Source organism: Bos indicus x Bos taurus, chromosome 16 (genome assembly GCF_003369695.1).
Source record: "Bos indicus x Bos taurus breed Angus x Brahman F1 hybrid chromosome 16, Bos_hybrid_MaternalHap_v2.0, whole genome shotgun sequence".
Classification (NCBI taxonomy): Eukaryota; Metazoa; Chordata; class Mammalia; order Artiodactyla; family Bovidae; genus Bos; species Bos indicus x Bos taurus.
Window position 1 is genome coordinate 43,650,938 of NC_040091.1, and position 22,634 is coordinate 43,673,571.

General features: G+C 46.9%; 1 protein-coding gene, 1 long non-coding RNA gene and 1 other non-coding gene across 3 annotated transcripts in view; 2 read left to right on the top strand and 1 right to left on the bottom strand.

Moving 5' to 3' along the window:
* LOC113906609 lies at positions 1 to 15,928 on the bottom strand. Its single transcript, XR_003514939.1, has 3 exons — positions 15,147 to 15,928; positions 609 to 800; positions 1 to 40 (listed from the first exon to the last, which is right to left on the bottom strand). It is a non-coding gene; the product is annotated as an uncharacterized LOC113906609 (long non-coding RNA).
* LOC113907101 lies at positions 6,036 to 6,198 on the top strand. The gene has a single exon (XR_003515094.1). It is a non-coding gene; the product is annotated as a U1 spliceosomal RNA (small nuclear RNA).
* Positions 13,924 to 22,634, top strand: part of GPR157 (G protein-coupled receptor 157) — a 24,605-nt gene continuing 15,894 nt past the window's right edge. The window contains exon 1 of the mRNA XM_027564989.1: positions 13,924 to 14,384. Within this exon, the coding sequence (XP_027420790.1) occupies positions 14,002 to 14,384 (383 nt within the window). The 5' untranslated portion in view covers positions 13,924 to 14,001. The remainder of the gene's footprint in view (positions 14,385 to 22,634) is intronic.

Here is a 22,634-nt window from a genome sequence, read left to right on the forward strand (position 1 = left end):
GGAGAATCCTCATGGGCAGGGGAGCCTGGCGGGCTACAGTCTATAGGGTCGCAAAGAGACACGACTGAGCGACTAAACACAGCACATGGTGTAACATAATTATCAAAATAGTTGATAAAACCAAATTTGTTAGAGTAATACATGTGCCCCTGGGCTTCCCTTGTGGCTGAGACAGTAAAGAATCTGCCTGAAATGTAGGAGACCCGGGTTTGATCCCTGGGTCTGGAAGATCCCCTAGAGAAGGGAATGGTTACCCACACCGGTATTCTTGCCTGGAGAACTCCATGGACAGAGGGTCCTGAAAGGCTACAGCCCATGGGGTCCCAAAAGGTTGGATATGACTGAGTGACTAATACACAAACATATGTGCCTCTATTAGCACATTAAATATGATCCAGCAGCAGCTGGCCAAGTAATGACCATAATTTAAAAGCAGTGATGAGCATGAGTGGTATTTTGAGAAACCTGCAACATGATAGGACATCTGTGATTTCTGTTGTTGGCGCTGCTCAAACAAACAAAACACCGAACTCCTGGGCCTTGTCTTCCACGGTGGTAAGGAAAGGATTTGCTCGATTCCTGTGGGAAGTTGATGAAAACAGACTTACCTGGTCCCCTTCCAGGTTACTGCCCACAGGTAAGATCCTTGTCCCTTGCCAAGGGGCCACTGTGTGTCCCTTGCGACTCCAGCAACTGTCATCTGGCTGCTCCGTTTGTCCCACAGACATTGACTGAGGACCTGTTGTGTGACAGACACCACGCACAAGGCCAGCCAGGTCCCTCTTTATCGAGTGTGTGTTCTGTGGAGAAACAGGTGTTGAACAAGACATAGCATAGCTTGTACATGCTCCACATTTAGGTCCCATGTTCCTATTGAGTATATGTGTAATATATTTCCTGTCTAATTGAGATTTAATGCGTATGGATAATTTTCTTTTAATCCCATTTGTTTTAAAGCTGTTTTCAATCAGTTTAGCCCATAGTCCTCTTTTATAGAGCCAAATAAAACCCCTGGAAGACTGTGAAGGGCTTCTGGGAAGGAGACATGCTCATAGCTTTTATTTCTTCCCCAAGCCCACATTAAGAGTCACTGCTTATTCACAGCAGCATTATTCACAGTAGCCAAGAGGCAGAAACAACCCAGGTGTTCATCAACAAGTGAATGGATAAGCATCATTCATCCAATGGGATACTACTTGGCATAAAAGGAAATAAAGTGCCATTACGTGATACAACATGAGTAAACCTTGAAGACATTATAGTAAATGAAAGAAACATATAGAAATAACCACATGTTGTCTGAGCCCATTGATGTGAAAGGTCCAGAAATGGGAACTCCTTAGAGACAGAAAGTAGATATTGCCAGGGCTGGAGGGAAGAGACAATGGGGAGTTATTGCTTAAGGGGTACAAAGTTTCTGTTTTGGGTGATGAAAAAGTTTTGGAAATAGTGGTGATGGTTACAGAGTCCTATGAAGGTCATCAATGCCACTGAATCACATACTTCAACATAGTGAAAATTATAATTTTTATGACATATCAAAAAAATTTTAATTTTGCCACAATAAAACAATCACAGCTGAAAGACATCTTTCTGGTTCCACTGACTCATCCTCCCACTTCTAGTTTGTAGTGCCCAGGGCTCCCTCTGCAGATGTTGGTCTCATGGCTTAAACACCGTCTTTATGCTGACTGCCTCCAGATTTCTGTTTCCAAGTAGGACCTTCCCCAAGTAGGACTGCTTGGCTTGTCCAGTAGGAATCAAAGGCATCCAGAACTGAGCTCCTTCTGTTGCCTCCCCATACCTGCCCCTCTAGGCAAGAGCAACTCTGCCCTTTCATCTTGGAACTCTAGAATCTTCCTTGACTCCTCATTTGCTCACACTCACACCCGACCCCTCCACATATCCTATCATCTCTGCATCTGGAACTACGCATCCTTGATTTCTGCCTCCATCACCCCTCACCTCAATGACACAGTAGCCCCTAAGCCAGGCTTTACTCTGTACATGGAGTTCAGAGCACCCCACTGCTCAGCTCTCCAATTGCTCCTCCTGTTCTTAGTCTAGACTTAGTCTTTCCCAGCATCAGGATCTTTTCCAATGAGTTGCTTCTTTTCATCAGGTGGCCAAAGTATTGGAGCTTCAGCATCAGTCCTTCCAGGGAATATTCAAGGTTGATTTCCTTTATGATTGAGTGGTTTGATCTCCTTGCAGTCCAAGAGACTCTCAGAGTCTTCTCCAGCATCAATTTGGTGGCTTATAAAACAGCCAGTTATTATCTCATAGACCTTTCAGGTCAGAAGTCTGTCATGGTTCAACTGGGTATTCCATTCAGGGTCCCACAGTCCAGCGTTAATGGCTGTATTCTCAGCTTGTTCAAGGATTGGCTGAGTTCAGGTCTCTTTCATCCCTAGTAGCATTTCACAGGCCCTCTCATAAGAGAAGACTCTTGAGAGTCCCTTGGACAGCAAGGAGATTCAACCAGTCAATCCTAAAGGATATCAACCCTGAATATGCATTGGAAGGACTGATGCTTAAGCTCCAATACTTTGGCCACCTGATGGGAAGAGCTGACTCATTGGAAAAGACTGTGATGCTGTGGAAAGATTGAAGGCAGGAGAAGGGGGTGACAGAGAATGAGATGGTTGAATGGCATCATCCACTCAATGGATATGAGTTTGAGCAAGCACTGGGAGATAGTGAAGGACAGAGCCTGGCGTGCTGCAGTCCATGGGGTCACAAAGAGTTGGACACGACTGAGTGACTGAACAGCAACTCACACCATCACTGCTGGCAGCTGGGTCCTCACGCCAAATCTCCCTCTGATGGAATCTCCCTCACTCTTCAATGCTCTCTGACTTCTTCCTCTACTCCTGGCCAAAGAAAACTTTCTGCCTGTAAAGGGTTCAGGCCAACCTGGATCATCTTTGTATCTTAAGGGGCCACCTGACTTAGCTCAGGCGGCTATAACAAGATGCTGCAGACTGAGTGGCTTAAACAGTAGACATTTGTTTTTCAGGGTTCTAGAGGCTGGGAGTCCAAGATCAAGCTGCCAACAGATTCGGTTCCTGGGGAAAACCTGCTTCTTGGCTTGTAGACAGCTGCTTTCTTGCTATATCCTCACACAGCGGACAGAGGAAGCTCTGGTGTTTCTTCCTCTTCTTCCAGAGACACCAGTCCCATCATAGGGGCTCCATCCTCACGTTACATCTAAAACTAATCACCTCCCAAAGGCCCTGCCTTCTAATATCACAGTCAGGTTTAGGGTTTCAGTATATAAATTTGGTGAGGCGTGGAAGTGCGAGGGAGTGTAAACACTCAGATCATAACAAACCTTTAATTCCATCTTCAAAATCCCCTCAGAGGAATACGTAGATTGGTGTTTTATGAGATGACCAGGGCTCAGGAATCAAGTGGGAGCATTTTTAGAATTCTGCCCACCAACATGGCCAGGACCGAGCAGCAGGACTAGAACCTGGGTCTTCCACTAGGAGAGAGAGACCTCACTCCTGGTGCCAGCAATGTACTTTCAGCCACTCCCACCTGCAAAGTGAGTCCCCAGGCAGAGGTATAAAGGAAAGTGGGCTTTCCCTTTAGTGATTTATCTATTGTTTTAAGGTGTTTTTTTTTTTTGTAGACCATTTTAAAAGTCTTAACTGAATTTATTACACTATTGTTTCTGCTTTATGTTCTGGCTTTTTGACTGCAAGGCATGTGGGATCTTAGCTTCCCGACCAGGGATTGAACCTGCAGCCCCTGCAATGGAAGGCAAAGTCTTAACCACTGGGCCGCCAGGGAAGTGCCCCCACTATTCTTTAATTTGGCCCAGGCAGCTGGGAACCACAGTAGTGGTCACCCTGGGAGCTGCTGCAGTATAAGAGCTTGGCAGAGGCAGGGTCTTCAGGGCTTCCACAGGCAGGAGGGCCTGGTGCACGGCAAGCTGGCAGCAACAGCTTTTAGACTTTGGGGTAAGGAGAGGAAGGTTCAAGGTAATGGGGACGGAGGGGTGAGGGTTTAAACACATCTTCCTGAGCCCTGAGGGTCTCTCTGGTAGGAAAATACACCCACCAGCCATGCTCCTTGAAGAAGAGGCCCCTGACTGTGAGACAGGCTGGGACCTGGGAGACTTCGCTGCAGTGTTTGCACCTGGACAAACTTTTCCTCCAACAACAAAATACAAGGAAACTATAAGAGACTAAAAATAACTATGCATCCAGTTATAAACAAGAAGATATAAAAACTCAACTGCCAAGTCTGAAGAGCCAGGGAGCAAAAGCAGGCTGGTGTACTGTACATGCCCCCTGCATGTAACACCACCAAAGGGGTGGGAAAACCACCTAAACCACCCCTTTGGCCTCCGTCGCCCCATATAAGGAACACACCCTCCCCTCACCCCATATAAGGAACCCTCCCTTCACCCCATATAAGGAACCAGCTTGCCTCTTCTGTACCCCGCACAGAGAGCGAGCAAGCAAGGGAAACTGTTGCTTGTTATCCATCCCTCCTGCTACACCAGACACTCCAATAAAGTTTTGCCTGAATTTCTTGTCTGGCCTTTTAACAACTTCTATTGATCAAGGAGGCCAAGAACCCTGGTCAGTTACAACTGCACAACTGTGGCTGGTCAGCTTGCCCTGGTTTTCCATCTGTGTGGCTCAGTGGTCACGTGAGCATGTCAGGGTTTGCACTACCTCCTTTGAGGATGCCGGGAGGGGGAGAGTAGGGAGAGGAACCCACGTGAACCAGGTTTCTCTTCCACAACTGTTGCTTACCATGTTACCTACATAGAAAAGGGCAAAATGAGCCATATTCACCTTCAAAGAGGGAAATGAGAATGCTAGCCAGCCCATATTTCTACCAACAGCATGACGAAAAGTCCCTCTTCTGTTCTAGTGTTAAAAATCAAATACATAGATTACTGCTTAGGTTGGAGTTGAGCTCAGAAAATCATTTAGGGTTCCTTCATTTGAGAGACTTCAGATTGCCATCCCCTTTGCGGTTGACAGGGGAGAAGAACCTTGTGCCATTTCTGGGGTGGGAGGACAAGGGAGAAGCAAACCCAAGCCAATCTGTTCCTGGGCTGCTGGCCATGGCTGTGGGGCCTTTCGGGGTCTGGGCCCCTAGTTCTGCAGCCAGACAACTGCAGGGCAAGGAGGGCTGTCATGATGTGCCAGGACCTTTAGACATGACCCCTTTGGACATGGGCGCAGCAGACAACTGCCAGCTGGCTTGGCGGAGATGCTAGAGAGATGACGCAGGGTCAAATGAAGATTCCATCTGGATTTTTACCAATTCTTCTAAGGAGGGAGAGGGAGGGGGAGGACTGAGAGGACAGGCCTCTTAAAACATGGCTGATGGGACCCTGCATTCCATGTGGGTAGGAGCTGTCAGCAGAAGCTTGGAGCCAGGAGTTTCTCTGGGTTTGCTGTCTGGGTCACACCTCCTTGGAGGACCACCATTTCCTGGGATGGAGATGGGAGAAGCAGAACCCAGCACCTGTGTTGAGAGGCAAGGTGTCCAGAGTCCTTGGCTCCTTTTCGCAGAGACCACATTAGGCAGCTTAAGATCACCCAGCAACTTGGGAGTCATGATTCCCACACTTCTGCTTAGTCCCCGGACCCATCTGGGCAATATCAGTGCCATCAGACTGGAAAATTGGCCTCAAGCTTAAATCTAAGTGATTTGAAGCTATTTCATTACATGTCTTTCCCATTTTTTTACCCCTGTAATGAGAAGTATGAATGTTGTTTGAATGTCTTCCAGTGCAGAGAATGCCAAGGGTTCTCTTGCTCAAAACTGCATGTAAAATAACCAACCGCTATACTTACCTGAAGGGCTTCCCAGGTGGTGCAGCGGTAAAGAATCTGCCTGCAATACAGGAGACACAGGAGACCTGGGTTCCATCTGGCCTGGGAAGATCCCGTGGAGAAGGGGATGGCAACCCACTCCAGTCTTCTTGCCTGGAAAATCCATGGACAGAGGAACCTGGCAAGCTATAGTCCATGGCGTTGGAAAGACTTGGACAGACTGAGCACATGCTTACCTGGCTGGAGAAATACCATGATCTCAAAAATGGTTTTCCCAGGACAAGGTTTATCCATTGCACTTCAGATGTGCTGACCCCTGCAATTTCCCCAAATGAAGGAAACTTTACTGCAAATTGTGGTAGTGGGGGAGGGGCACTTGTGCTTTTCCCTAAAAACATGAAGTATAATAAAAGCCTGGGGAGGTGGGTGAAGGGTTTTCATGTCAATAAATGGGGAAAGGTCTAGTCGATTTGATCTGTGACAGAGATGCTCGCCAGAAGATGTCTTCTGTCCTCCCTTGTCCTTCAAAGACCTTCTGAAGGATTAAATGACTATGATCCGGGGAGAGTCCATTCCGGGCTCTTGCGTGGCCATGTGCCAAAGCCAAGGCTGGTTGCACAATCCAAGCTTAGAACTATTCACACCAGTAAAAAGCCGAGCAGCTTCATTGACAGCCTGGGGTTGTTCATGATCTTGGGCCCTCTCAGAAGGAGGTCAAGGCCTTCCTAAGTGACTCAGAAGGAAAGCAGCTGCTCTTTGACCTCTGCAGAGCAAAGTTCATGAATATGCTGTTCCAGCTGCTGAGAATTGTTCTTAGTAAACTTTTTTCCTGATTAAAAAAAGAATGTATGCTTATTCCAGCATTGCTTATCCAACAATCCAACATGTCCCAAAACAGTAGATGGGATAGATATTTTATTTATACGATGGAATACTGTATGGCAGGCAATGAAATTGAAAGAATTGCGGCTTCACTGAGAACATAGATGAATCTCACAAAAATAAATTCAGCAAAAAAACAAGAGACAAAATGACACAAGTGAACTTATTTACAAAACAGAAATAGACTCACAGACACAGAAAACAAACTTATGGTTACCAAAGGGGATCGGGGTGGGAGGGGTAAGATAGGTATTTGGGATTAAAATATATACACTCCTATATATAAAAGAATCACGATGGTGTGATCACTCACCTAGAGCCAGGCATCCTGGAATGTGAAGTCAAGTGGGCCTTAGAAAGCATCACTACGAACAAAGCTAGTGGAGGTGATGGAATTCCAGTTGAGCTATTTCAAATCCTGAAAGATGATGCTGTGAAAGTGCTACACTCAATATGCCAGCAAATTTGGAAAACTCAGCAGTGGCCACAGGACTGGAAAAGGTCAGATTTCATTCCAATCCCAAAGAAAGGCAATGCCAAAGAATGCTCAAACTACTGCACAATTACACCCATCTCACACGCTAGTAAAGTAATGCTCAAAATTCTCCAAGCCAGGCTTCAACAATACATGAACCGCGAACTTCCAGATGGTCAAGCTGGTTTTAGAAGAGGCAGAGGAACCAGAGATCACATTGGCAACATCTGCTGAATCATGGAAAAAGCAAGAGAGTTCCAGAAAAACATCTATTTCTGCTTTATTGACTATGCCAAAGCCTTTGACTATGAGGATCACAATCAACTGGAAAATTCTTCAAGAGATGGGAATACCAGACCACCTGCCCTGCCTCTTAAGAAACCTATATGCAGGTCAGGAAGCAACAGTTAGAACTGGACATGGAACAACAGACTGGTTCCAAAGAGGAAAAGGAGTACGTCAAGGCTGTATATTGTTACCCTACTTATTTAACTTATATGCAGAGTACATCATGAGAAACGCTGGGCTGGAAGAAGCACAAGCTGGAATCAAGATTGCTGGCAGAAATATAAAAAACCTCAGCTATGCAGATGACACCACCCTTATGGCAGAAAGTGAAGAGGAACTAAAAAGCCTCTTGATGAAGGTGAAAGGGGAGAGTGAAAAAGTTGGCTTAAAGCTCAACATTCAGTAAACTAAGATCATAGCATCTGGTCCCATCACTTCATGGGAAATGGATGGGGAAACAGTGGAAACAGTGGCTGACTTTATTTTGGGGGGCTCCAAAATCACTGCAGATGGTGATTGCAGCCATGAAATTAAAAGACGCTTACTCCTTGGAAGGAAAGTTATGACTAACCTAGATAGCATATTCAAAAGCAGAGACATTACTTTGCCAACAAAGGTCCGTCTAGTCAAGGCTATGGTTTTTCCTGTGGTCATGTATGGATGTGAGAGTTGGACTGTGAAGAAAGCTGAGCGCCAAAGAATTGATGCTTTTGAACTGTGGTATTGGAGAAGACTCTTGAGAGTCCCTTGGACTGCAAGGAGATCCAACCAGTCCATCCTAAAGGAGATCAGTCCTGGGTGTTCATTGGAAGGACTGATGCTGAAGCTGAAACTCCAGTACTTTGGTCACCTCATGCGAAGAGTTGACTCATTGGAAAACCCTGATGCTGGGAGGGATTGGGGGCAGGAGAAGGGGACGACAGAGGATGAGATGGCTGGATGGCATCACTGACTCGATGGACATGAGTTTGAGTGAACTCTGGGAGTTGGTGATGGACAGGGAGGCCTGGCGTGCTGTGATTCATGGGGTCACAAAGAGTCGGACACAAGTGAGCGATTGAACTGAACTAAACTGATATATAAAATAGATAACTAACAAGGACCTACTGTATAGCACAGAAAGTCAAAGTGAAAGTCATAGTCGCTCAGTCATGTCCGACTCTGCGACCTCATGGACTGTAGCCCACCAGGCTCCTCTGTCCGTGGGATTTTCCAGGCAAGAATATTGGAGTGGGTTGCCCTTCCCTTCTCCAGGGGATCTTCCTGACCCAGGGATCAAACCTGAGTCTCCTGTACTGCAGGCAGATTCTTTACCATCTGAGCCTATTCTCGATATCTTAACAATAAACTGTAGTGGAAGAGAATGTAAATAAAGAATATATATGTGTATGTGAATCACTTTGCAGTACACCTTAAACTAACACAACATTGTAAATCAACTCTATTTCAATTAAAATTTTAAAAACACTTTAAAAAATAGAAGACACAAAAAGGATCATAGGGTGTGATTCCACTTATATAAAGTTCAGGGAGGTCCCTGAAGGTTCAACACTTTCACTGCTGAGGGCCTGTGTTCAACCCCTGGACAGAGAACTGAGAATCCACAAGCCACATGGTGTGGCCAAAAAAAAAAAATTAGATGACAGGCAAACTATACTACTATGTTTAGGGACGTATACTTGAACAGTTTTTAAAAAGCAAGAAAATGACCAAGGAGGAAGAAATAGGCCTGGGAGCTTTCTGGTGTGCTGATAATGTATTTCTTGGTGGGTATTTGCTTTATAATTATTTATCAGATTGTATATCTGTGTTGTAACTGCTTGTCAGTATGCATAGTTCATAACACAATGTTTTTAAAAGTTAGATGCAAAAAAGATAATCTATCCAGATGATAATCTCCTTTTATGAGTTACTTGCAAAATCAAATCTAATGTAAACTGAAAACTATAAAACATCATTGATGGAAATTAAAGATGACCTAAATAAAAGGAAAGACGTCCCCTGGTCATAGATAAGAACATTTAATATTATTAAGACGGCATCAGTCCCCTGAAATTTTCATACAGATTCAATGCAATCCCTATTTTTTTTCCAGAAATGGAAAAACTAATTCTCAAATTGATACTGAATTGCAAGGGACACCAAAGAGCTAAAATAATAGTGAAAAGGAAAACACTGTGGCAGGACTCACACTTCCTCATTTCAAAACTTACTGCAAAGCTACAGTAACCAATGCTGTGTTACACTGGGAAGAAGAGAGCATAGGTGTAAATCTTTCTGAACTTGGATTAGGCACTGGCTTCTTAAATATGACACCAAAGATGGTAAACCAAAAGCATAACAGCCAGAGGGAGAAAAAAGAGGTAAACTGGACATTGTCAAAATAAAAACTTTTGTATTTCCTTGTATACTATCAAGAGATTGAAAAGACAACCCACAGAATGGGAGAAAATTTTTGTAAATCATGTATCTGATAGGTCTAATATCCAGAACATATAAAGAACTCTTACCACTCAATAACAAAAATACAACTTATTTTAAAAAAGCAAGGGATTTGAACAGACATTTCCCCAAAGAGGAAATGCAGGTGGTCAATAAGCATAGGAAAAGATGCTCCATATAATTATTAATTAGAGAAATGTAAATCAAAACTCTGGGAGATGGTGAGGGACAGGGAGGCCTGGCGTGCTGCAGTCCATGGGGTCACAAAGAGTTGAACACTGAGCAACAACAAATCAAAACCACAATGAAACACCAACCATTCTAGGATGGCTAGAATCAAAGAGTTAGGAGACTGTGGAGAAATTAGAGCCTTCATACATTGCTACTGCTGCTGTTAAGTCACTTCAGTCGTGTCCAACTCTGTGCGACCCCATAGACGGAAGCCCACCAGGCTCCCCCATCCCTGGGATTCTCCAGGCAAGAACACTGGAGTGGGTTGCCATTTCCTTCTCCAATGCATGAAAGTGAAAAGTGAAAGTGAAGTCGCTCAGTCGTGTCCGACTCTTCGAGACCCCACGGACTGCAGCCTACCAGGCTCCTCCATCCATGGGATTTTCCAGGCAGGAGTACTGGAGTGGGGTGCCATTGCCTTCTCCTCATACATTGCTGCAGGAATATAAAATGGTGCCACTTTGGGGAAAAGTCTAATAGTTCCTCAAAAAGTTAAAAAGGTAGTAACCATATGACCCAGAGAAGACAGAGGAACCAGAGATCAAATTGTCAACATCTGTTGGATCATAGAAAAAGCAAAAGAATTCCAGAAAAATATCTACTTTTGCTTCATTGACTACACTGAAGCCTTTGACTATGTGGATCACAACAAACTGTGCAAAATTCTTCAAGAGATGAGACTTTACCTTAGGAAAGACCAGCTTACCTGCCTCCTGAGAAATTTGTATGCAGGTCAAGAAGCAACAGTTAGAACCGGACATGGAACAACAGACTGGTTTCAAATTGGGAGAGGAGTATGTCAAGGCTGTATATTGTCACCCTGCTTATTTAACTTATATGCAGAGTACATCATACGAAATGCCAGATTGGATGAAACACAAGCTGGAATCAAGATTGCAGGGAGAAATATCAATAACCTCAGATATGCAGATGACACCACCTTTATGGCAGAAAGTGAAGAGGAACTGAAGAGCCTCTTGATGAAAGTGAAATAGGAGAGTGAAAAAGCTGGCTTAAAACTCAACATTCAAAAAGCAAAGATCATGGCATCTGGTCCCATCACTTCATGGCAAATAGATGGAGAAACAATAGAAACAATGAGAGACTTATTCTCTTGGGCTCCAAAATCACGGCAGATAGTGACTGCAGCCATGAAATTAAAATACGCTTGCTCCTGGGAAGAAAAGCTATGACCAACCTAGGCAGCATATTAAAAAGAAGAGACATTACTGTGCCAACAAAGGTCTATCTAGTCAAAGCTATGGTTTTTCCAGTAGTCATGTATGAATGGAAGAGTTGGACTAGGATGCTTTTGAACTGTGGTGTTGGACTCTTGAAATTTCCTTGGACTGCAAGGAGATCAAACCAGTCAATCCTAAAGGAAATCAACCCTGAGTACGCATTGGAAGGACTGATGCTAAAGCTGAAGCTCCAATACCTTGGCCACCTGATTCAAAGAACTGACTCATTGGAAAAGACCCTGATGCTGGGAAAGATTGAAGGCAGGAGAAGGGAATGACAGAGGATGAGATGGTTGGATGGTATCACCGACTTGATGGACATAAGTTTGAGCAAGCTCCGGTAGTTGGTGATGGACAGGGAAGCCTGGTGTGCTGAAGTCCATGGGGTCACAAAGAGTCGGATGCAACTGATCTGTACTGAATTGAACTGAAATGACCCAGGAATTCCACTCCTGGGTATATACCCAAAAAACTGAAAATAAACGTTCACACACAAACTTGTAAATAAATGTTGACAGCAGCATTGTTTATAATAGCCTATTGATAAAATAGAAAAACAAATAAGGGACACCCATACAATGGAATATTATTCAGCCATAAATGAAATACTGATATATGCCACAATGTGGATGAATTTTGAAAATAAGCTAAGTGAAAGAAGCCAGTCACAAAAAACCACCTACTATTTGATTCCATCTCTGTGAAATGTCCAGAATAGGCAAACCCATAGACACAGAAGGTGGATTAATAGTTGCCAGGAGCTGGGGAGAGCGAGAAAACGGGGAGTGACTACTGTTATAAAACACAGTTCCATTGAGTAAGTGGTAAAGATCTTCCTGGCTTTATTCACTCATGAATCATGTAGCAGCCCGTCTAGCAAACAGAAAGGAGCTCTGAAGAACCGGACAAAATAGAAGACTTTTACAGGCAGAAAGAGGTGGGACAAGGAAATTAGTCAGCAAAGAGCTGATTATGTCAGCTGAGGTGGCCTTCCTTTGGGGGATTGCAGGGGTCTATCAATGAATTACTTCACTACTGCAGAGCAGGAAATTCCAGACTGACTGATTAAGACTGCATTCCTATAATACAATTATGTAAAGTTTAAAAAAAAAAAAAAAAGACTGCATTCCTAGAAGAGGTTGAAACCACAGTCAGGTTAGGTATGAAGTCCTGTTTTTGTCCCTTGAGCTTAGCATGTGATCCCATTTGGGACTTCTTACCTCTCTTTTGACCCTGTGGGATATGCTCAGTCGTGTCTGACTCTCTGCAGCCCTATGGACTGCAGCTGGCCAGGCTCCCCTGTCCATCAAGTTTCTCAGGCAGGAGTACTGGAGTGGGTTGCCATTTCCTTCTCCAGGGATCTTCCCTACCCAGGGATCAAACCTGCATCTCCTGTATCTCCCGCACTGCAGGTGGATTCTTTACCTGCTGAACCATCGGTGTTTCTTTTTGAGGTGATGAAAATGTTGTGGAATTTGACAGGGAGGATGCTTGCACAAACTTGTGTATACACTATAAATCACTGTACATGTGTTTAGGTGCCAAGTTGTGACTGCGTGGACTATAGTCCGCCAAGCTGCTCTGTCCATGGTATTCTCCAGGCAAGAATACTGGAGTGGTTGCCATTTCCTTCTCCAGGGGCTCCTTCCAGCCCACGGATTGAACCTGCCTCTCCTGCATTGGCAAGTGGGTTCTTTTAACACTGAGCCACCAGGCAAGCCAACTGTACGCTTACAAGGGCCAATTTTATGGTACACGAATGGTACCCCAATTTTTTAATGGAATTTTCAGGGGAAAAAACACTAATAAATTAGAAATTGTTTCCTTTCTGTAAGACTTCACCCACTAAACTTAATTAAAAAAAAAAACCATATCAGTGATCGTGCTCATTGTAAGAAAAATTGGAAGCATTCCCCTCGGGAACCACCACCCACTTCCAAACTCCCACCTCTGTTATCATTGCTTAAAGAACGAATCACTTCGAGTGTTGCTTTTGTTACCAGTGGAAAGAATGCCTCCACCCCTCCCTCCAGCATACCACTGCCCCCTCACCAACCCCCCTCACCCATACACAGGCTGGCAGTAAAAAAAGGAAGGAAATATTAGCCCTAAAAAAATTGCCGATACATCCCTCCCCAGGACGTCCCGCAGACCTGCGGCCTGCAGGATGGATCATGCAGGGTACCATGAGTGTGGTGTGAGCAGAGCGGCGGGGACTTGGGGAGCGTGCCGCGGAGCTGTTGGGCAGCCTTAGGGGCACGCGCGCCGGGGCCAGGGTGGGGCTCGTGAGACAGTCTAGGCGCCGACGCGGGTCCGCCGTCCGGACTTGGGGGCCATGGGGCGGGGCTTGAGGACGAAGGGGTGTGGCGTCAGGACGGGGGCGGGGCGCACCCGCTGTCTGGACCTGGGGGCTAAGGAGCGGAGCGTGGAGGGCGGGGGGGCGTGGTAGGGGAGGGGCGTGGCCTGGGGCAGGGGCGGGGCGTGGGCCGCGGGCCCCGAGGGCTCTGGAGGGCTGGACGCGGGCGGGGCGGGTTCTGGGACGCTAGCAGCTCGCGGGTCTGTGCCCAGACAGCTGCGGCGGCGGCGGCGGCGGCCACACGCGGATCCCCGATCCCAACCCTCTCCGCGCTGGGCCATGCCACTTCCCGTGCCGCCCACCGAGCTGGTGCCGTCGGAGCGCGCCGTGGTGCTTCTGTCGTGCGTGCTCTCCGCGCTGGGCTCGGGCCTGCTGATGGCCACGCACGCCCTGTGGCCCGACCTGCGCAGCCAGGCGCGGCGCCTGCTGCTCTTCCTGTCTCTGGCCGACCTGCTCTCGGCCGCCTCTTACTTCTACGGGGTCCTACAGGACTTCAAGGACTCCTCGTGGGACTGCGTGCTGCAGGGCGCGCTCTCCACTTTCGCCAACACCAGCTCCTTCTTCTGGACGGTGGCCATCGCCCTCTACCTGTATCTCAGCATCGTGCGCACGGCGCATGGGTCCGAGACTGGCCGCCTGCTCTGGGCTTTCCATGTTATCAGGTGGGTGACGGCGACGCCGCTTTCCTTCAGGTTCCCTGATCCCTGCCCGGATCCTGTGTGCTGTCCCTGTGGCCCTCGCCACTCTCAGGGCCACGCGTCTTGGTCGGACCTTTGGCCGGTCACCCAGCCGGCAGTGTCTGCTCATGTCCCGGGATAGCCCTGGGCCAGCGGAATGATGGTCTTGATGAACTAGTTCTATATATTGCCGCAGGGGTCGTCCCTTTGAGGTGGCCCCAGCTCGAAGCTCCCAGGGAGGTGGGCGCCTCAGCGAAGGCCCTGGAGCGTGGGGGACTAGAGCTCACCCTCAGAGCCAGACCCTAGTAACTTGGAAGCACCTGGAGAACTGGTGAGGCCACTCTGGACCTTTGGCCACCTGTTTCACTGCCTTCTGGCCATTCTGCTGCCCTTGGGCATAGGGACAGGCACCTGAGAGATGAGTTAGGTGCCCCAGGATGGAAAAGTACATGTAATTCATCTGGCCACTCTCAGGCTGCCCTTCACCCAACCCTCTGCCTCAACGCTAAAATTTAGGAAGGACAGTCTTGTTTATTTTATCTTTACTCATCTCTAAACCTCAGGCACCAATCTCTTGTTATCTATGTTCTAAATAATCTTTCTTTCCAGAGTTCAGCAGCTCTGAAATTGAGGTCAGAGGCAGAGGCTGGTCTGGAAGACAGCTGCCAGCTGCCTGGAGTCTCTGGGTAGCGAGAACCAAGGCCTTGTCCTGCCCTGGCATTGTAGTGTCTCATCCAGGTAACTCACCTGTGAACCAAGGTTGGCCCCTTCCCAGTGTAATCTCAGGATGCAAACATCTGGTGAGGTCCTGTGCTGAACCCAAGGCAGGAATTTTATAGAGCTTCTTTCCTCTTCTCCCTCCTCCAAATAAGAGCACCAAATGCTGCCCTAATTATAGGTCCTCTCTGTTAAATACTTGAGTTCTTTCCAAGGGACAGAGGATGGTCAGCACTTTTGTAGAGACAAGTCACCTGGGTGTCACAACAGTAAGGTCACAAGCCTGCAAGAGTCACTTGACCTCAAGGTCTCACGGCTGTTGGAGGGAGGCCAGCTGGTCCCTGGGAAATTAAATGGTCTGCTTCTCAGCTGTTCAAGTCAAAATGTTTGCAGTGAGCCATTCAGACAGGGTCAGGTGCTACAGAGACCCACAGAGAAGGGGCAGCCTTTCCTTTCTCTCTGTCCCACTGGATCTCTGCATCCATTTCTGGGACCCTGTTCTTGGGAGCCTGGTTGGGTGTGGGCAGTGTAAAGCTCACGTGTACTTGGGAAGGAGCCCAAGACTTCCTTTGCAAAGTTCTCTTCTCTTTTCCCCCCTCTTTTGAAAAGTACTGAATGCAATGTATTTTTTAAGTGATAAAGAGAACCTGTGCAGCTTCTATAGAAAAGACACATTTCCTAAGAACCTTTCTTTTCACTTCTAGGGACGTTTTCTGTGATGCTTAGGGAAAGCCTTCTAAGAAAGCCCGTGTGTCCTTCTCTGGCTGTAAGGAACCAGATGGTTCCTCTTGTCTGTTGTATGTGATCCACCTACTTTATATATATATGGCTACATTGGGTCTAAAGTTGCAGCGCACAGGCTCAATAGTTGTGGTAGTTTAGTTACCTCACCAGGGTTCAAACCCAAGTCTCCTGCATTGGAAGACAGATTCTTAACTACTGGACCACCAGAGATGTACCTATCCACTTGCTTCTTAAAAGAAAAAAGACATTTTTCCTGTCAAAGGGACTTTGACAATTTTTTCTCTTCCAGAAATTAGCACTCCCTTTGCTAGTCTAAAACTTGGTAAAAACCTGTCCAGCAGGTTCATATATTGACCTGGATCCTCCCAGATGATATTGCTAAGCATTCTTCATTGTCTTTCTTTGAAGGATTAGTTTATGGCTGCTGAATGACCTCTTCAGTTCAGTTCAGTTCAGTCACTCAGTCATGTCCAACTCTTTGCAACCCATGGACTGCAGCATGCCAGGCTTCTTTGTCCATCACCAACTCCCGGAGCTCACTCAAACTCATGTCCATGGAGTCAGTGATGCCATCCAACCATCTCATCCTCTGTCGTCCCCTCTCCTCCTGCCTTCAATCTTTCCCAGCATCAGGGTATTTTCCAGTGAGTTAGTTCTTAGCCTCAGGTGGCCAAAGTATTGGAATTTCAGCTTCAGCATCAGTCCTTCCAGTGAATATTCAGGACTGATTTCCTTTAGGATGGACTGGTTTGATCTCCTTGCTGTCCAAGGGACTCTTTAGAGTCTTCTCCAGTACCACACTTCAAAAGCATCAATTCTTTGGCGCTCAGCTTTCTTTATAGTCCAACTCTCCCATCCATACATGACTACTTGAAAAACCATATCTTTGATTATATGGACCTTTGTAGGCAAAGTAATGTCTCTGCTTTTTAATATGCTGCCCAGGTTAGTCATAGCTTTTTTTCCCAGGAGCAAGCGTATTTTAATTTCATGGCTGCAGTCACCATCTGCAGTGATTTTGGAACCCAATAAAATAAAGTCTGTCACTGTTTCCATTGTTTCTCCATCTATTTGTCATGAAGTGATGGGACCGGATGCCATGATCTTTGTTTTTTGAATGCTGAGTTTTAAGCCAGCTTTTTTACTCTCCTATTTCACTTTCATCAAGAGGCTCTTCAGTTCCTCTTCGCTTTCTGCCATAAAGGTGGTGTCATCTGCATATCTGAGGTTATTGATATTTCTCCCTGCAATCTTGATTCCAGCTTGTGCTTCATCCAGTCTGGCATTTTGTATGATGTACTCTGCATATAAGTTAAATAAGCAGGGTGACAATATACAGCCTTGACATACTCCTCTCCCAGTCTGTTGTTCCATGTCCAGTTCTAACTGTTGCTTCTTGACCTGCACACAGATTTCTCAGCAGGCAGGTAAGGTGGTCTGGCATTCCCATCTCTTGAAGAATTTTGCACAGTTTGTTGTGATCCGCATAGTCAAAGGCTTCAGTGTAGCCAATGAAGCAGAAGTAGATATTTTTCTGGAATTCTCTTGCTTTTTTGATGATCCAGTGTATGTTGGCAATTTGATTTCTGGTTCTTCTGTGTTTTCTAAATCCAGCTTGAACATCTGGAAGTTCTTGGTTCACATACTGTTGAAGCCTCGCTTGGAGAATTTTGAGCATTGCTTTGCTAGTGTGTGAGATGAGTACAATTGTGTGGTAGTTTAAAGAGTCTTTGGCGTTGCCTTTCTTTGGGATTGGAATGAATACTGACCTTTTCCAGTTCTGTTGCCACTGCTGAGTTTTCCAAATTTGCTGGCATATTGAGTGCAGCACTTTCACAGCATCATCTTTAGGATTTGAAATAGCTCAACAGGAATTCCATTACCTCCACTAGCAAGGACCTCTTGGCAGTGGGAAGTCTCATCTTCAGACTCAGGCTACACAGTGACCCAGTCATTAACCATGTCAAATGACTGGAAATCAGTGCTCTTCTTCAGACCTTCCAGTCTCCAAAAATATTTTAAAATATGAATACACAAAAGGTCAATCTCTATTCTCTAAAGAGTTCTTATGAGTTGATTTTTTTTTTAAAGAAAACTGACAAATATCTTCAGAAATGGACAGAGGACATTCTGACAAAGTAGTAAAAGCATGAATACTCAAACAAGCAATAGCAAAGAAGTATCATTTTCTCTTTAAATTAGAAGGAAAAAAGTAGTAAGGCAGGATATTAATGTGATATGCAGATGACACTGGTGTTTTCCTAATTATTTTTGGCCATGTAAATTGGAATAATCCATGTAGAAAGTATTTGGTTCATACCTCTTGATCCCAGAAATCCTATTATAGGGATCTAGTCTAAGGAGATCAACCAAATGACATGCAAAGCTGGATGTACAAAGGAGTTTGCATGGCACTGTTAGCCAGTGATGACAATTTGAATGTCCAAAAAATAGGGGATCAGTAAGTTATAGACTATAACCTACCTGGAAGTGTTATGCTGCCATTAAATACTGGCCATGAAGTCTACAAGTAATATATATTTTTTAAGTGGTAGGACATGATAAGTAGGAAAAGCCATCTATAGAGCTGAATGCAGCCATACACTGCAGGAGGCTGGAGAGACTAGTACCCATGAAGTCCCTGCATGCCCCCTGGGGCTCTATCATAATGCCTGACATAGTTTCCTTTACTGAAAGACTTTAAAAAAAATCTCATTGGGGAAGGAGAGCAGCTTAGACTTTATCCTCAGAGGTCAGGCTCCTGAGGTCTTGCAAAGTGCTGTCTTGATTCCTTAGCGCTTTGATCCTCCATAACCCAGGGGACTCACCCAGGGTTGATCACCCTCCAGCCACAGCTGATGAGACTTGCCTGAGCCACAGAGCTGTGAGCAGGAGGCTCCGAGTTAGAACTTCAAGGTCAGTGCCCCTTTAGGATTCCGTCTTGTCTCTTGGCCTTGACAATAATTTTTTAAACTGAGAGGTAATTCGGCAGTCATTTATTTTTAGCATTCTGGATTTCCCCCACTATTAATGTGCAATTAAATACATTAGCTTTATTTATCTTTTCCATTAATTTTTTTCTGGAATCATTTAAGAATAAGTTGCAGACCTGATGCCCCCTGCTCCTAATCCTTCAGGGTGTATTTCCAAAAGGCAAGGGCAGTCTCTTGCATGACCATGTTGTTAGTGTTGTTCAGTCGATAAGTCATGTCCGACTCTTTGCGACCCCATGGACTGTAGTCCACCAGGCTCCTCTGTCCATGGAGTTTCCCAAGCAAGAATAATGGAGCGGGTTGCCATTTCCTTCTCCAGGGAACCTTCCCAACCCAGGGATTGAATCCACATCTCCTGCATTGGCAGGCAGATTCTTTACCACTGAGACACTTGGGACTAGTACAGGCACCCTATTTTGTAGGATATCTCTCTCATCCAGGTTACCTGATGCTTCCTGGTGAGTGGAATTGTTGCAGAAAGGGGGACCCCCTTTAGGGCCCAAGAGTGGATGCTTGTCTAACATCTGGAAATGAATTGTCCAAAGAGGCACACGTGCTGACAAAGCAAGAGACTTTGTTGGGAAGGGGTGTCCACAGGGAAAGCAGTAGGTAAAGGAACCCAGGAGGACTGCTCTGCCACGTGGCTTGCAGCCTTGGGTTTTATGATGAGGTAATTCATTTCCAGGTAGTCTCTGGCCAATCGCTGTGACTCAAGGCCCTTCCTGGTGGTGTGAGTATTGCTCGGCCAAGGTGGATTCCAGTGAGGAGGATTATGGGAGGATATAAGGACTGGAGTCTCCTGTCTCCTTTTGACCTTTCCCAAATTCTTCTGGTTGGTGGTGGCTTGTTAGTTCTGTGTCCCCTACCAGAATCACCTGGTGAAAAATGACTCATGCAGATGGTTACTGGGGTGGGTGGGTTCAGTCAGTGTGTCCCTGAACAGATTCAGAATCGGCACTTTGGGCTGAAATCTCACAGAAACCGGTTCTTGCTTGCTACCTGGGGGTGGCTGGCAACTGTGACTTGTACGTTTCCTGGTGATGTTCACTTTGATCACTTGGTGGAAGTGTTATCTACCAGTCTCCACTGCAGTTACTCTTTTTCCTTTTGTAGTTAATAAGGATTTTGTCTAGATAAACCTCCTGGAAGTCTCAAGCTCTCCCTCAAGGGTTTCATATCCATTGATTCCTATAGCATTCCAAGGTGAATCTTCTGGTTGTTACTTCATTTTTAAGTGAAGTGAAAGTTGTTCAGTTGTGTCCAACTCTTTGCGACCCCATGGACTGTACAGTCCATGGAATTCTCTAGGCCAGAATACTGAAGTGGGTAACCTGTCCTTTCTCCAGTGGATCTTCCCAACCCAGGAATCGAACTGGGGTCTCCTGCATTGCAGGTGGATTCTTTACCAACTGAACTATCAGGGAAGCCAAGGTGTGAGAATGTTCCACGTTCAAGGGCAAGTCCTGCATCAGGTCCCTTCGTACTGTGTCTTAGCAGTGGCAGCGGCATCATACCGACACCACATGACTGATCGATTGATTGAAACATAGTTGACTTACAATGTTGTGTTAGTTTCAGACTCAGTTATATATTTATATTCTTTTCTAGGTTCATTTTCCTTATAGATTATTAGAAAATACTGAGTAGAGTTTCCTGTACTTTGTAGTAGGTCTTTGTTGTTTATCTATTTTATATATAATTGTGTGTATATGTTAATCCCAAACACATAGGATCTTAAATTATCCACCCCCTCTCTCCCTTTGGTAACCATAAGTTTGTTTGTGGTCATGTTGTACATGCATGTGGATAAGCATCTGTGACCATCTGTTTGCAGTTCTCACCTATGAAAGTGCTGGGCAGCTCAGTGGCCACGGGTGGGGTCATTTCCCTTTTGATAACATAAGCCTGAAACCATCTCTCTCGCCCTGCAGAAAGCAATTTGCCTTTCAAAACAGCCCCTCTTCCCCCCCAAGGTGGTGGGCTCCTTCTGAACCAAGGTGGCAGGGTCCTTAACTGTCTCCAACCTGCGTACCCCAGGGCCACCTGTTCCAGGCATCCACTGGTGTGTCCTATGATTGCGGGGGGAGGTTGGGCCAGGGGTGCCACATCTCACCATGGGCCCGGGCCAAGCTGGCTGCCTGCAGCAGCCTTAGGATTTCTTTGGGCTCCACTGAAGTGGGAATAGATGTGGGCATGACCCCTGGCCCACGTGCCCACCCACCCTCTGGCAGTGGCTGGGAGTTCTGGAGGAAGAGAGAAATCTAGGGCACCGCAGAGTCACCATAAAACCCCCTGCTGTGGGGAGGGGGAAGTTCCCGTGCAGAGAAAAGGTGAACCGTGGGCCCTGAAGGGGAGAGCCTGTGAGCTCTCTAAGCAGACACCGGCTTGCTCACCGAGGGCCCAGTGACAAGGCCCCAGGTGACCGTGCCTGAATGGGGATAGATGCAATGGCCGCGTGAACAGCACCCCATGCCAGGTGGTGCTCCCCAAAGTGACAAGAGCTGAACTGACTTTGTTTTCTGAGAGCCCTGCTACAGTGAGGTCTCTGCACTGCATTTGCATGTTCGTGGGGGCACCAGGGGCTGCCCCTCGACCCTGCTGGGGCACATGCAGATGCCGCAGGCCTTACCTGGGCCCAGGTGGGCAGAAAAGCATCCCTGTGTGCTACAGAGCGCTCCTTGACCCCCCAGAACCAGGACTGCAGAGCCCGGCTCTGGCAGGGAGTGTTTCGCCTCTGCAGCTAGGGCCACAGAGCAACCTCGTGGTGGCCTGGCCAGTGGCTGACGCCCTGAACTCCCACGTCCTGCCTCTCTGCCCAGCGCTTCACACTAAGAGCCCATTGTCCGGGCAGAAACCTCCAGGCCTCCTCAGGCCTGGATTCCTTTCTCCAGGCCCTGCTCCCTGCAGCTGCCTCCCTCTGGGCCGGCTCTGTCCTTCTCCCAAGATCTTTCTAAATCGGCACATTGTTGCCTGGTGGTTTCGTCCTCAGAGCATCTCAGGGTCACGTTCACAGTCATGGCTTTCCGTAGGGCACAGGCACAGGGACCAGGCTCTGCTGTTTGGGGAGAAGACCCTCCTGTGGCCTCCCAGCAAGGGCCACCCATGTAGCAGAGATCTGTAGGAAGGGTGAGGTCTGGTGAGGGGCAAGTGCAGGAATCCACAGTGGACTGAGGAGATCTGGAGCCCGTGGGGCAGAGCGGGAAGGGTCTTTCCACCCCTGAGTCACCCCAGGCATTCCCCACCCTGACTGGTGGGACAGGTTTCAGAAGATCCCCAACTGGGCAAACTGGGAACTCTGAGGGAAATCCAGAGTGTTGCTCTTGTGGGCACCGGCCGCCTCTCGTGGGACTCTAACAAATGCCAGGGAATTCAGGTGTGGGAGGTAGCCTGCTCACTGCCCAGCTGATCCCGCGTTGGTTCAGCTTCTCACTGGGCAACCAAAGAACAAAGTGAATGCCGAGTTCCACAAGCCAAGCTCGTGTCCAGGCTGCAGGACTTTTGTCAGTTTACACCTCCCCCAAGCTTACTGAGGGCCCCCAGCTCTGCTGGTCTGGGTGTGATGAGAGGGGAGGTCCCCAGGGCTGGGCTGCGGTCCCCTGCCCCTGCATGTCTCTCCCCTACAGTTGGTAAGACAGCCTCTGCCTTAGTCTGCTCCAGCTGCCCTAACAAAGCCCACAGACTGGGTGGGGCACTTACTTAAACAACAGACATCCTTCCCTCCGGGTTCCAGAGGCTGGAAGTCTGAGATCCAGGTGTGGGCAGGGCCTCCCCTCCTGGCTTG